Source organism: Zootoca vivipara, chromosome 2 (genome assembly GCF_965207765.1).
Source record: "Zootoca vivipara chromosome 2, rZooViv2.hap1.1, whole genome shotgun sequence".
Taxonomy (NCBI): Eukaryota; Metazoa; Chordata; class Lepidosauria; order Squamata; family Lacertidae; genus Zootoca; species Zootoca vivipara.
The window spans coordinates 50,419,798-50,435,180 of NC_142584.1; the positions used below are offsets into that span (position 1 = coordinate 50,419,798).

The 15,383-nt window shown below is 41.8% G+C and overlaps 1 protein-coding gene across 4 annotated transcripts in view; it reads left to right on the plus strand.

Annotated features, from left to right (window-relative positions):
• Positions 1-15,383, plus strand: part of DPYSL3 (dihydropyrimidinase like 3) — a 57,686-nt gene that overhangs the window by 18,489 nt on the left and 23,814 nt on the right. Inside the window, exon 1 of one of the 4 annotated variants that reach the window (XM_035105321.3) lies at positions 5,524-5,903. The exons of 2 other annotated variants lie outside the window; for them this stretch is intronic. In XM_035105321.3, the coding sequence (XP_034961212.1) occupies positions 5,862-5,903 (42 nt within the window). In that variant the 5' untranslated portion in view covers positions 5,524-5,861. Of the gene's footprint in view, positions 1-5,523; positions 5,904-15,383 lie in introns of those variants that run through there. One more of the 4 variants, XM_088661849.1, reaches the window with a different exon arrangement.

Below are 15,383 nucleotides of genomic sequence, written 5' to 3' on the forward strand. Positions count from 1 at the left end.
TCCCAACACCAGCAGCCAATTTCAGGGTAGGGGGCGCAGGGAGGCAAGGGGAAACTCCCATTGTGTAAGTGCTTGCATGGGGCTTCTGCTGATGGGGTTTGTTAAGCGAATCCCGATCATGAAGTTTTATTTAAAAGATACACAAATAGAAGTTGCTTCTGCTGATTTCCCCCCCTCCCACTACAGTTCCCCATACTACACATTAGCTCTTTCCTGAGGGTCCTCTAACCTCAGGAGAGGTTTTTCAGGGAGCTGTAGTGGGCCGGAAAATCCTGTTATACAAGCAGACTTATATCTGCCTAACTTTGGATACAGCTTATGAAATGTTGTGTGTTGTAGTCCAGCAATATTTGAAGGACCATCCCTTGTTTTTGAATTATGTATGTTGTTCACCACCCTGGAATCTATTGGATGAAGGGAAGTATACAAATAATTTAAACAAATAAAATAAAATAAAAAGAGTGCTTGTTTCCATCTGACCAGGCTGACTATCATCCACCTGCACCAATGCTGATTCACTACCTCTGTGCTGCTGCTCTCCAGAGACAGTTTACCTCTTTGGTAAAGGTAAAGGACCCCTGACAGTTATGTCCAGTTGCAAATGACTCTGGGGTTGCACTTTACTGGCCGAGAGAGCCAACGTTTGTGTGCTGACAGTTTTCCCAGGTCATGTGGCCAGCATGACTAAGTCGCTTCTGGCGAAACCAGAATGGCGAAATGCCGTTTACTTTCCCACCAGAGCGGTACCTATTTATCTACTTGCACTTTGACGTGCTTTCGAACTGCTAGGTTGGCAGGAGCTGGGACCGATCAACGGGAGCTCACCCCGTTACGGGGATTCGAACCAACCTTCTGATAGGCAAGCCCTGGGCTCAGTGGTTTAGATCACAGCACCACCCTTTACCTCTTTGAAGAGGGTGGAAACCATACTTGCAAATGATTCAAGAAAGGCTCCAGGCCCGTTTTCCCACATACCATTGCTGTGTTGAGAGTGCCACTGCTTTTGTAACCTAACGGCCATTCACGAGTGGACAGTATCAGGCTTAGGGGAACCCAGAGATTGTAGAACAGGCATCCCCAAACTGCGGCCCTCCAGATGTTTTGGCCTACAACTCCCATGATCCCTAGCTAAGAGGACCAGTGGTCGGGGAAGATGGGAATTGTAGTCCAAAACATCTGGAGGGCCGATGTTTGGGGATGTCTGTTGTAGAAGTACAAGTAATTTCTATGACAAACTCTTAAGGGGAACTTCAAAAACATCCCCCAAAGGATTGAGCGTGCTCAGTGGCTATGGCGTTTGGGGTATGAGGAGAGGAGGGAAATGGACTGGATACAATAGAAGAACAGAGTCTTTTGCAGCTCTTGCTACAGGTATGTATATGGATTTTGCAAGAGAATTTTTATAGCAATACATAAAATGACTTTCTGGATCTAATATCACACAAAAAGTGACAGGTGCCTTTCCCCTTTCCACCATACGTCCTGCCCCTTTCATTGGAAGTTCCGCCTTTTGCTATAAATTTTATATTGTTTAATATAAATTTGATACAAATTATTCAAAGAAGTGATTATAAAAGTTTGTTTTAGGGTATCATGTTACCTGTGTACATGGCTGTCTCAGTGCCACAAATCTGACAGCAGGTTTTGAGTCCCTGTAACCTAAGGTATAGGGACCCAGGTGGCGCTGTGGTTAAACCACTGAGCCTAGGGCTTGCTGATCAGAAGGTCAGCGGTTCGAATCCCTGTGACGGGGTGAGCTCCCGTTGCTTGGTCCCAGCTCCTGCCAACCTAGCAGTTCGAAAGCACGTCAAAATGCAAGTAGATAAATAGGAACCGCTACAGCGGGAAGGTAAACGGCGTTTCCATGTGCTGCTCTGGTTTGCCAGAAGTGACTTTGTCATGCTGGCCACATGACCTGGAAGCTATACGCCGGCTCCCTCGGCCAATAATGTGAGATGAGCGCGCAACCCCAGAGTCGGTCACGACTGGACCTAATAGTCAGGGGTCCCTTTACCTTTACCTAACCTAAGGTATAGAAACTAAATGTTTGGGTTGCGCACACACACACACCCCGTAGATGTTGTCACTAGCATCCAGCCTAGTGTTTGAAATTCCAGTGTGTGTATACTGTAATCTCTTCAGGGTAGCCTGCCCTTTGCCCCAGCTACAGAATGGATGTAGATGACGCAACCATCCTTACCCCAAGGCTTTATGAATGCTATGACCAATAGGAACAGGCCTTTCCATTGACCAAACCCATGAGCTTTTTGGAAGACAGGGACATGTCTCTGGGGTATGAGAGCTAGGAAAGTTATAAATTTGAATGCTGTATTTTTTCTTACTACATTTGTCTATTGATTTTTAAAATCTCATTTCTTCTCGGGGCTAAGATGCAGCAAATGATTATTTGTTACAGAAGTTCCATGTATTTCTGTGGAGATCCTGTAGATTAGGAAATCCAAATATTTTTATTAAGGGGATTTAATGGAACCACTAGTATATGTGCATTGCAGAAATACTCAATTTTAATTAAAAGCCAATGCAATTCTGGGCTGCATCAATAGGAGTATAGCGTCTAGATCAAGGGAAGTAATAGTACCACTGTATTCTGCTCTGGTCAGACCTCACCTGGAGTACTGTGTCCAGTTCTGGGCACCACAGTTCAAGAAGTATACTGACAAGCTGGAACATGTCCAGAAGAGGGCAACCAAAATGGTCAAAGGCTTGGAAACAATGCCTTATGAGGAACAGCTTAGGAAGCTGGGAATATTTAGCCTGGAGAAGAGAAAGTTAAGGGGTGATATGATAGCCATGTTCAAATATATACGTAAAAGGATGTCAAATAGAGGAGGGTGAAAGGTTGTTTTCCGCTGCTACAGAGAAGCGGACATGGAGCAATGGATTCAAACTACAAGAAAGAAGCTTCCACCTAAACATTAGGAAGAACTTCCTGACAGTAAGAGCTGTTCGACAGTGGGATTTGCTGCCAAGAAGTGTGGTGGAGTCTCCTTCTTTGGAGGTCTTTAAGCGGAGGCTTGACAGCCATATGTCAATGCTTTGATGGTGTTTCCTGCTTGGCAGGGGGTTGGACTGGATGGCCCTTGTGGTCTCTTCCAACTCTATGATTCTATGAAATAATATGCTGCACATGCGATAAAATTAACTTTGTGCTATTTCTGAAAAGAAACTCTAGCCATAGGTAGTTCAGATTACTCGCTGTCTCTTTGGCTTTATATTTAACAACAATTATTTGCTGTGATCTTGCTGTGTTTGACAAACCCACCACCTGCTCCAGCTCCAAGAGAGGAGGAAGGGGATTCCTTCTAATTCCCAGTCTCTAAGCATAAGCTGCTCCACTGAGCATTTTGATGGATGCCCTTGGCTCACTTTTAATCTTCAAACCAGTATTGGCTTTTCCATGGCATGCCAGGTGAGATGCATGCAAAAGAGGGGATCTGAGAGTGGAACAAGAGTAGAAAGTGGGAAAGGTTAATGTAGCAGAAGGATGCAGGTTAATCAATATGCATAAAGACTCATACAAAATAAAGCCAATGTTTGGGTCCACTTTATTCTCTAACTTCTCTGCATGAATTCTGAGGGTGGTGTGAATTATTGAAATGTGAAAGTCCCTGGAGGGAAAAGTTCTTCATTGCATATTTATCAAAATGAACACACTGAGCAACAAGAGCTGTTATGTTACACAAGTCAGAGTCATTCAGTCATTTGCTACCGTGTTTCTTTGAAAAGAAGACACTGTCTTATATTTTTTCCCCTCAAAAAAAACACACTATGGCTTATTTTAAGGGGATGTCTTATTTTTTCCTCCTCCTGCCGCGGCCGGCATTGCTGCTGCGCCTATCACTATGTCTTATTTTGGGGGTATGGCTTATATTCGTTGAATGCTTTAAAATCCTGCTATGGCTTATTTTACGACTGCGTCTTAAAATAGGGGAAACAGGGTAGCTACTGTGGAATTACTGAATTTCCAGTCAGCCCAACTGGTAAATGTTTTTGCCTCCACTGAAAATAAGCATTTGTAAGGGTAAGTGCGAGCCATCCCTACTGGTATAGTCTGTCAGATGACTTGGTAGGTGGTGGACCCTAAAGCGGGTCTGTGGTCTGAGCACCCACAGTCCTGGACTCATCCAAGGGGTTTGTGGTTAAAACCCTGGGTGCTTAGTGGGAATTCTAGAATGTGCCTTAGGATAGTTTGCTTCTTCCACAAGCTCTAGTGGCTGACTATACAATATTTCCCCTGCCCTCCCTTCAGCTTGCAGAGCAGATATTTTGTACATATGTTCTCCAAATGGATGAGATTATGTCACCTAAGGTATGAAGCACAATATCCACAAACCACATCAACAATCTTAGACCCCCTAACCACACTGTAAAACTTTTTAGAACAAAGAAAGTTTATATTCCAGAGGGCTTGATGATGAGAACCTTTTTGATTTTGCTTGTTTTGTGCCCCCCCTCCCCAGCTTTATGTATGTCAATTACTTTTCACAAGCCCTGAAAGAAATGGATTTCAAATAAAAACCTTCGCAAAAAATATTGATTTTTTTTGGGGGGGGGAGATGAGAATTCTAAAAAAACTGGGTGGGGGGGTTGTTCTAAAATAAAGTTAGGTATTGCAACCCTGTTGCACTTCTCCCTTTCCTACACACACTATTTTCCTAACAACAGCAAGATTTTAAAAATGGGTGGATTTTAAATTCTTTAGGGAGCACTTTACCGTGAAATAGGGTTGAAATGGGTTAGATTTTCAAGCTTGGTCTAAAACCATGAGAACAAGAAGATTACTTTGCAGGGGATGGTGGAAGAATCACAATAATATGAAAAATTATGGTAAGGTAGTAGCTTTCCAAACTGTGTGTCACGACACATTAGTGCGCCAGCTGCAGTGTGTAGGTGTGTCATGGGAATGCTCCTCATGCTCTTCCCAGGGCAAGAAGGGGGTTAGTTTATCCTCTGGTTTGCTCTGGTTTGCTAGTAAAACTAAATTACTGTGGCCCGAAATAATGCATTGTCTAAAAAGTGTGTCACTAAAATGGAAAGTTTAGAAAGCTGTGTAGGGATTTTAAGGAAACACTGTTGAGAATCAGTAAATATGAGTACTAGCTTAACTGCCTTTTCCTTTGCAAAGTTTTTACTGTAGTCTGCTTTACCACACGCCAACTTGGCTACTACTTTTCCACTTAATGTACATTTTTTAAAGCATCTGTTTTAGACAAGAAACAAACTAGAAGTCATTTGTTGCTCAAAGAGATGAAATATCTCTGACCATTTCCGACTGGGTATCTGTGGATACTAATTCCTAAAATCTTAGCTGCTTGCTAGTCTCTGAGAAGTTTGATATGCTTTTCTGACTGCTCCCTTGAATTGTCAGTGCTGGCTTGTAGCTCCTTGCTTCTTCTGCAGTAGCTAACGTCCCTGGGAAAGAGCTTATGGGCCGTGCCCAGCCCCTTGGCAAATCTGGTAGCTAGTCTTTCCACTGCTACCCTCTAGCGGCTGTCATGCCTTACTGCCATGACAGCAGCTCGGAGTGGGTGAGGCAAATAAGGCGAGGAGAGAAAAATCAATGCACAGAGAAAGCGAGACTGGGAAGAAGGAGAAGGGAGGAGTCGCCTCATCAGCCATTCTTGTCTTACAGGGTCCCAGCTGTCATTGGTAAAAGAGGAGGGAGGGAGAGGATTTACTATTGTGTGAAACAAGTGGGAGGGGGCAAGGCAGAGAGGAAGACGAGGAAAGGAAGGAAGCACCATTTGTTTCACCTGAGCTTGAGCTTCTTTGCAAGCTGGTACTGCTCCTAGGTTGGAGGATAGGAGCTGGTTCTATCCCTGTCACAACAGCCGAACATCATGTCTGGTTATCAGGGCAAGAAGAACATCCCCAGGATAACAGTGAGTGGCTTAACATATCTTCTTTCGCTCTCCCCACCCTCTGCTCTTCATGTTTGCTGCATTTATGCTTCTGTCTTCACATTTGTTTTGTATTAGTTTACTCATCCCTACCAGCTACTACCCATGTCAGTCTAGTTTTGAAAGAAGCTGGTGCTGATTCATTTCATACCGGTAGTTGCTAGGGATATTAAAAAGCCAGCCAGCTTGCAAAAATGAAGAGGTGCATGCAGGGGCAGCCCTGATTAAGTAAATCTTGGGACTTGCATAAACTATACAGTTGACATGGGGGGGGGGGCTTCATTGTCTCGTGCTGTTAAATTACTGTCTAGGAGGACTGTACTAGTGTGAAGCAGTAATATCAGACTGCAGTATCTTCAAGCCCCAAAATGTTGCTATGAAATCTCTCTTCTCCCCCCCCACCTCCCCCTTCATGTCTGTTGTCCATTTCTGTGGGGCATGATGAGGATTTAGTGACATTCTGTTTTCAACCCTGCATGTTGGGAGTAGATGTCCCTCCTTGTCCAGTTCAGGATGTTTGATCACTTTTTAAATGCTTTGGACAGACCCTTGATTTTGTTTTTTGTTCTGTCACCACTCCTTTTTTTTTAAAGCAGGAACACTGGTATGCCTAAGTTGCCTGCTGCATAGTTTCGTTTGCTGCATATTTGGGTGCGTCATGTGCTTTGACTGGCTCAGGAAAAAGAGGAATTGATTCATCTGTAAATGTGAAAGCTTTGTTTTACAAATGAATGTGAAATATATAATTTTCTCTTTTTCTAAATAATGGTTTGCTTGTTAACATAAAATAAAAACTGTCTGTTGGAGAGTTTTTGTTGGGGGAAATACTGCGAAAAATAGCAGTGTGTTTTGCATCTTTGCATCAGTGTGTGCCCTGCAGATGCATTTCCAGTGGCTTCATACTCCACCCTGATTTATTGTTGATGCAATGAAACGGCTTGCAGAGGGGGTACCCCCTTGGTCTTTAATAGGCCTGGGGTTTATTGTCGCTGGCTTCAGATGCAAGGAGTGCAGCTGTGCTTTGTCTCCCATGCATTTTAATGAAATCTTTTGTGGGATAGGGTATGCATTGGGGGAACGGGTGGCTACTCCATCTTTGAGGCAAACAAAGGAAACAGCACAACCAAGCATGCACACCACTCGCACAGACACACTGGGTTGGAGCGGGGAGAAGCTTAGCAGATATTTTGTCTTCCACTGTACCTGTTTAGAGGGCAACTAAATTCACCAAAGGATTGCCTTTTCTGATGGGATTTTATTGAGTGCTTTCCTTTGTTTGTCCATTTAATGGATTAAAAACATTTGAATAAAATTGATGCTCATTAATTCATTTTGTGATTTGTGGGGCATATTTTCCTACCTGTGATCTTAAATAAGGGATGAGTTTATGTTAACTACAGCTGCCAGTTTGTTTTTGTCACACACACACACACACACACACACACACACCCCACCCCACCCCACCCCCACCGAAACAGCCGTTTTCTTGATCCTGCCTTGGAACAGATATTTTTCTTTTAAGGTGAAAAACACTGAGAATCACAGTCTAGACAGTTGGGACTAATTATATAAAAGAAGTAGACTTAGCCAACATCTTATTTGACATTCACATTTCTGGCAGTACTGAATTATTTGCCTTTAATGCCAAAGTCATTTAATATTTAAGCCAATTTTTACCTGCTTTCGGATAAAGCAGCTAGGTGTGTACATGCACAGTATAATACTATAAAGCAGCCATGTAAAAGTGGTGCATTTTCTTCTCTCTTAGGTCTAGAAGGTGTGACCTACATTAGCTAGCTAAATCCCATGATATTGTTTTCTTTTGTGCTGCTGCACCTGACTGCAGCAGTTTTGACTGTGCAGTGGGGCCGCACCTATCTTGGTATACAGCATATGCTTTCTTATGCTTTCTTTGAAATAGTGGAAAGTCCAGCTGCACTAGGGTCCAGCTGCTCACTATTGTGTGTTGTTTCGTAGTTCTGCTTTGGTTATTTTATGGCTGCAACTAGCTTAAAAAATTATATGGCATTTAGTGCTGTGGATCTAAAGTCAGAATAAAAGTAGTTATAATTAATAAATATATTCTTTGAGGGTGATCCTATTCTTTTCAGGGGTTTTTAAAACATTCTCGGCAGCACTCACTCAAATTAATGTCATTTTAAAAAGCAGTTCAAGATGGTGTAGCTGGAAAATAAATGGTAAAGTTAGGTATGCACCCTTAAAGATGTATACCTAACAGTCCTCTGATAGTGTTAATAATTGTCAATTCTATACCACCTGGAGACCACATAGTATAGAACTATAAGGTGTGCACTATTGCTAGAATGTTCCTTGTTCAGTATATGAGATGTTGGTCACCTGAAGATACGACACATTGAAGGATTGCTTTCGTAGGAGTGCTTGGGAACCCCACCCCCACTTTCTTCAGGGAGGTGCATCCCTGCATTTGAAAGGGTGTGACCACCCAGGAACCAGAAGTAATTTCCAAGAGGGAAAGGGTATACTGGTATTCAAGATTTTATCTGCCCACAACACTAATTGCCACATGTGGCCAGTTCAGGCTGTGCACAGCCCATCGTTTTCTCCTCATTTGACAGGTTGACTAGCAGGGGATTGCAGTGCTGTAGAAGAACATCTGAGATCAAGAAAATAAACTCTTGAGGTATAAGAGCACTGAATCCCTTTGTCATCATAGCTGGCAGTAAATCTTACTGCTAGTAATGAATATTGGAGTGAAAACAGTACAGTACTACAGTAGTATGTTTCCACAGGCAGTAATGTGTGCCTGGTTTTATGGGTGGGGCTCTGCCTAAACTCAGGCATAACACTTTCTGTGTGATCCTTAGGGATAAGCCAAAAATCTTGCAGAATAATTGTGTTGCTTGTTTGTACTTAGCTTGTAAACAAACTAAGAAATCCACTACAACTTGCGCAGATATTCATCTTGCATATTGTTGAAAAGCAGTCTGATGAAATGGGAATGGCAGAATGTCTGTCTTGTCTTTCATACTGGTGCTCATGAGCAGCAGCTGTATTGTGCATATGTGGCTATTTTCACTGTGTTCTCTGGGCGTTGCCATCTTGAATATGGCTATATATGTATAGTGAGATTACCTAGACACCTGAATTAGGAAGATGGTGAGGTAGACTGAATAAAATAAGTTGTAGATAATATATTGCCAACTGGCCAATATTGCAAAAGCTCAGTGGGCTTAGGTTAGGAAGTAAAGATGTGAGACAGATAAGATGCAGACTATACAAATAGTATGTGTTTTGCTAAAAATAGACTCTTAGGGATCAAAATTACCAATGATACTATGTTTGTTTATTTTTTTAAGTCTTGCCAGATAAATTGACTATACTAAAGACAATAGCTGAATCTTGGAGAGCATGCAAATTCCAATCTGGAATATCTCACTGGGTTTTTTTCCTTTACTCATCATTATATTTAGTAGAAAGCTTTCATATTCACTTTGGGAAGAGAAATGGAGTCCTGAAGGTAAAGTGACTTTCTCAACTACATCTGCATCAATTACATGCTTTTATTTTTAGACCAGTCTTTTTTTCCACTGAGCATCTCCTAGCTCCACAGTATATTTTTGTTTATAAAAATATGGTATATTGGAAAATATACCATATATACCCAATTGGCAAACCCAGTGGAAAGTTGTTCATGGAGTCTAACAGTAACCACACCACCAGGATAATGCATACTCTGTACAGTATGTAGAACACTATTCACTTGCCCCTGCAATTCCCAGATATTGTGATTCTTGGATTGTCCTGGTAAAAAAGAGGGGACATAACAGCACTCTTTTACAAGGGAGAGCTGCATTGTTATCAGTGCATGGCCTTTGTAATGTTTCTTTCAGTAACAGGAATTACATTTAAACTTTTCCCTTCTTTCAACCCATGTGCCTTGTAGACTGTAAATATGTAAAGTATTATCTTCCTGGCTGAAACTAACCTGTTCCTTTTCTGACCTGAGTCTCGAAACATGTACCTAGTTGCTGTATTTCTGAACATCTTTTGGCCTGTGAAGTGTTGCAGAGGACCAGGAATTGAATGGAAGTGTTAAGCAAATTGGAAGAAAAGTAATGGCAAAGTGATGGTTTTCAAGGAAGTATACTTTTATTACACACACCAAGAACAGTTTACATAGGACTCCTTGATTCAGTCATTTTATCAGGCCAAATCTGCTTAGTTGCAATAGTAGAATTCCATTGTCTGCTGTGAGACCATTCTCTATATAACTGCTTGTATAGAGTGTCTGTGTAAAATTGCATTTTCATACTCCTGCCAAGTCAGGAAGCGGCGCTAATATATGTATGGTTTATGCTAATTTAACATACTTCATTGGCCACATATCCAATACTTTGAATATGAGTATACATCTGAAAGTCGCACCTATGCCTATAAAAGATCCAGGAAAACATCATGTAGGAGACAAGATGAACAAACTATGGAGCTGCTCCAGCAGTACTCTGTGTGCATCTGTTGCCCAAAATTGTATAAGATGGGTTTTTCCCCCTTAGACCTTTGAATATGTATGAAATAAGTAGAGTAGAAAGAATCTACTCCAGTCTTTCAAAAGTAAAATGAGGAGGGGACTTAAGATTTAGATGAATGCTATCTTTTTTAACAGAAAAAAAACCTGTTCTTATAACTTGGGCTCCTGTTTATTTTATGTTTCCCTATTGTTTTTACAAATGTCAAATATGATGGCCCAAAAATATGAGAATCAGGTAGGGAATTGCACATTTGTGCTGGCTACCAGGAACATTTGACTGGATTGATCAATATAGATTTTTAAAGACCAGGAAAAGGGTCAGTTTTATCAAGGAATCTGGCAGTGGTGCTAGAAGTTTCAGTATCAGTCTTGGGACCATTTCACATATCTACAAACGTGACTTCCATTACAAATCTATGCAGTTAGTCTACATAGAGTGAATGTTTGCCTGTGAATTACTACAAGGATAAATAGGTTGTATTCATAGTAAGAGCATCAGTGCAGTTTGTCCCATTCATGGCAGTGATTTATGCTTGTGAAACATGAAGGGCTGAATTGTGCTACTATTTTACCTGTGTACATTAAATTTCAACTAAAAGAAACCTGTGCATTAGTATTCCATGTGCACCCTTTTTTCCTCATAAAGTCAGTGTTGTTTTGTGCAAGGATTTTTGGACGGCAGGGGGGAAATGGGAGTTCATGGTGGCTTGCATCTTTTTAAAATCAAGCCATCTGCCTTCCTGATCTTGCTTTTGCAGTCAGACAGTACTAATGCCTCTTCCTGTAGAAACTTGCAGAGGAGTAGCCAAATGAGTCTGTTCTCTTAATAGTCCATGGCAGTGTATCCTGTAATAACTTTTTAGTCTTAAAGGTGGTAGATAATTCTTTGCTGTTTATCCTTCTGGTAGAAAACATCTGGTGTGTAGGGTAACATTTATGTGAGAATGTACAAGCAATAAAGTTTCCTGTAGCAACAGAGAGGCATCTTCATTTAACGGGATGCTCAAAGGAGGTAACAGAGAAGGCCTGGGATCCGTGCCAGAATTTCAAAAGAGAACCCAAGATGCACTTAGATTCTTGGTGCTTTTGTTGTGACTCCATGAATGTGATTTCCCTCATCTGTATCTTGCAGATAAAATTTCCCTCAGGCCAACAGTGGCTAATGATGCAGTCTGAAACAGGGTTGGCAGGAAGACATGGCTGGGTGTGGGGAAGCAGAAATGAGCTTTGGCAGGATGAACAGTGTGTTTATTGTAATAGTCCAGGAGATCTTGGTAAGCATGCAAAAGCCCTTGAATTAGTCAGGCCCGTTTCCTGATAAGCGCTTCAGTTTCCTCTTTAGTTCCTCTTGCATACGAACGAATCCAGAACTTTCTGTGCCAGAATAGACATGATGTCATTGAATGTGCCACCCTCCCCCCCTTTTCTGCATACCAACTAATGGAGTTGGTGCTGGCCTTCCTCTTTCTTATTTTACTGCTACTAGGGCTTGGCACAAATGATGATAAATGCAAAACTTTTAAATATCAATGAAACAACCACTAAGGCCATTACATTCCGGCATACTGTACTTTCATTACAGCAACAGTAGACCAAAATAAACTTCTAATTGTGCTGTGCCTCCTCCTTTATTCAGATGCATTATCATCAGTTACTTCTGCCCTTTAAGAATTCAGAAGGGGGGAAATGTACTTCAGTCAAAAGTTATTCAGCAATGAGTTAGGGCAAGGTGGCAATAAGGGAAGTATACACAGACCTTTTGTTCCTCTTAAGGTTTTGTTGGGGTGCAAGCATGCAGACAGGGGAAGGCTGTATTGTCAGAATCATCCCTCTGTGGGTGCTGTCTGGTACGGGCAGATTGTTCACTTCTTATTTTCTCCACATCACATGAATTTTATTATTTGGAGACCACATTTTAGAGTACGGGTCTGAATCTAGAAGATAAAGATTTTTTTTTAAAAAAAGCATTGCAGATCTAGTACTGTTCTGTATTAAAACAAACACAGATTATGCTACAATGTCCAATGCACTTCTGCATTTGGTGTTTCCAGTAATTTGCACACACTTGATACATTCTGCTTATGACCTTCAACACTTTCCCACCAACCCTTTAGTATAGGCAATGTTATTTTGCAACACCCCCTAATTATTCTGTTTGCTTCACAATTTTGAGAAACTTGGTGTCTAGAACTGAAATTGATCAGCCTATGTGAGATTTTTTTGTCAAGAGCTTGCTTGTTATTTTGTGCTGAGGAAATCACCAGATGTTCATTATATTTGTCAAAACAAAATAAAAAAATCCTTCCAGTAGCACCTTAGAGACCAACTAAGTTTGTCATAGGTATGAGCTTTTGTGTGCATGCACACTTCTTTAGATACCATTATATTTGTGTTATGTGTACTATTAGAATGCAGAAGTCTTAGGGCAATTTAAGAAACAAGCTGAAATTGTATAGTTGTTTTTAACAGTGTACAGTATTTCATATTGTATTACAACGTGTGAATAAAACTTTGGGTCCTTTTAAGGGAGACCATCTGAATGATACATATGTATCCCTGTCTCTTTCAGATGTGTTGGGCATTTAAAAATATGTTTGTAGGAGGTCTTCCAAGAAACTTTTCATTTGGGAGCAAAGCATAACAGTATACCATAAAATCAGTAAAAGCACAGGTTGTGTACGAGTGAGAAAGATGATGTTTAAGAACAGAGAATTGTATTTTGGTCTCATTGCACCTCAAGACTTACAAACTGGAGTTGTTGCTTACTGTATTTGAATTTTCACCTGTCCAATCTTTAAAAAGGAAGGCCAACTTTAATATAGAAGTAGTTGCCATGAGGAATGAAGAGGTGGAGGGGGGGCACTGTTGTTGCCATAATTTCCCTTCTAATATCTACAAGCCCTGGGTTATTTGGAAGACAGGTGGTGCTGTGGTCTAAAAAGCACTGAGTGTCTTGGGCTTGCTGATCAGAAGGTTGGCAGTTGGAATCCCCACAATGGGGTGAGCTCCCATTGCTCTGTCCCAGCTTCTGCCAACCTAACAGTTCAAAAGCACACCACTGTAAGTAGATAAATAGGTGTGGCGGGAAGGTAAACAGCATTTCCAAGCTCTCTGGCTTCTGTTCCGTTGCGCCAAAAGCAGTTTAGTTATGCTGGCCACATTACCTGGAATGCTGTCTGTGGACAAACGCTGGCTCCCTTGGCCTGAAGCAAGATGAGCATCGCCTTTGACTGGACTTAACCGTCCAGGGTCATTTACCTATTTGGAAGACTAGCAATCCTTAACTAGCAATCTGTATTGTAATGACTATTCACTTAACTGATATGTTTGGACTATACTCCGAATAACCATGGAACCCATAACAATAGAGATTCAAGGTTGCAGAGAGTAAAGAAACTAACGAAATGTTTATGTGTAAGTTATTGTAATAGCTATGAAAACAAAGCCTGCCCTTTTTGTGTGAACGGAAATAACTATTCCTGGTTCACGAGTCATGTGTGTCAGCATGGCGCAGCAGCAGAAAGGACCACAAAGGAGCAAAGCACCTGCAAGCTTCCTCTCTGGAAGCCCACTCATTTGTGCTAAGCTAAGTGTGATGTGTGGAAGAGGTGAATGCATTTCAGAAAAGGACTGTGTGTATCCAAGGGACCATTTCTTGCATTATTTCTCCCTGATTTTTATTATGATGTTTGCATGAGGTCTTGCTTTGGATCTCATTGGGAAGTAAGATTGGTCTATGTATGGGGTAGGTATGGGAAAGGGTTTCCCAAACTTGGGTTTCCAGCAGTTTGGGACTACAACACCCATCATCCCTAGCTAGCAGGACCAGTGGTCAGGGGTGATGGGAACTGTAGTATAAAAACAGCTGGAGACCCATTTTTGGGTTGTTGGAAACAGTAGAGAAGTGTACCTTGGGGGGTGAAGTCAAACTGCTGGAAGGTTGCAGCACCTGCTGTGGCTTTAGAGACTGATATGGGAGAGACGTATTTTGTTGCAGCTGGGGTTTCTTTTTAAATAGTGGTTTATACTATTATTGGGGCTTTCAGGTGGCGCTGTGGTTAAACCACTGAGCCTAGGGCTTGCTGATCAGAAGGTCGGCGGTTCGAATCCCTGTGACGGGGTGAGCTCCCGTTGCTTGGTCCCAGCTCCTGCCAACCTAGCAGTTCGAAAGCACATCAAAATGCAAGTAGATAAATAGGAACCGCTACAGCGGGAAGGTAAACGGCGTTTCCGTGTGCTGCTCTGGTTTGCCAGAACTGGCTTTGTCATGCTGGCCACATGACCTGGAAGCTATACGCCGGCTCCCTCGGCCAATAATGCGAGATGAGCGCGCAACCCCAGAGTCGGTCACGACTGGACCTAATGGTCAGGGGTCCCTTTACCTTTACTTTTATACTATTATTATTAAGCTGGTTTGGCACTCTTATACAATAAGATTTTTTTTATTTTTTGCATTTATATTCAAACTTGTTTTTTCACAACTGGTGCTTTTATTTTCCCCTCCCCCCCATTAGTGTTTACTTTTCTCTAGAGCCAGTGACCATCTCATTGGGTTTTTCATGAAGGGGAGGGTTTATTCACTTTGGGTTGCCTCCACCTAAATATTCATTTCCACTGCTCCAAACCTTACAGTTCCCTCAAGCATGCTGATAGCAAAAGAGCTAAAACGGAAACAACCATTCAACTTTCTTGAAGCATTTTTTAGAAAGCTCATTTTTGCAGTGAACTGACCTTTCTACAGCATAAAAACATTGCCTTTCATCCAAAATGTCTTAAGGCTGCAAAGTGTGCACGGAGCTTCTCCCAAGGAGGGGCTGCCCCAACTGCGGTGTTGGAATGTGTGCAGTGCATGCATGGCATGTAACTGAATTCTTGACCTGTACAGAGCTGGATGGGCACATTAGTCTGGGGGTCGGGTTTATTTGATTTTGTTGTCTCCTATGACAAAAAGA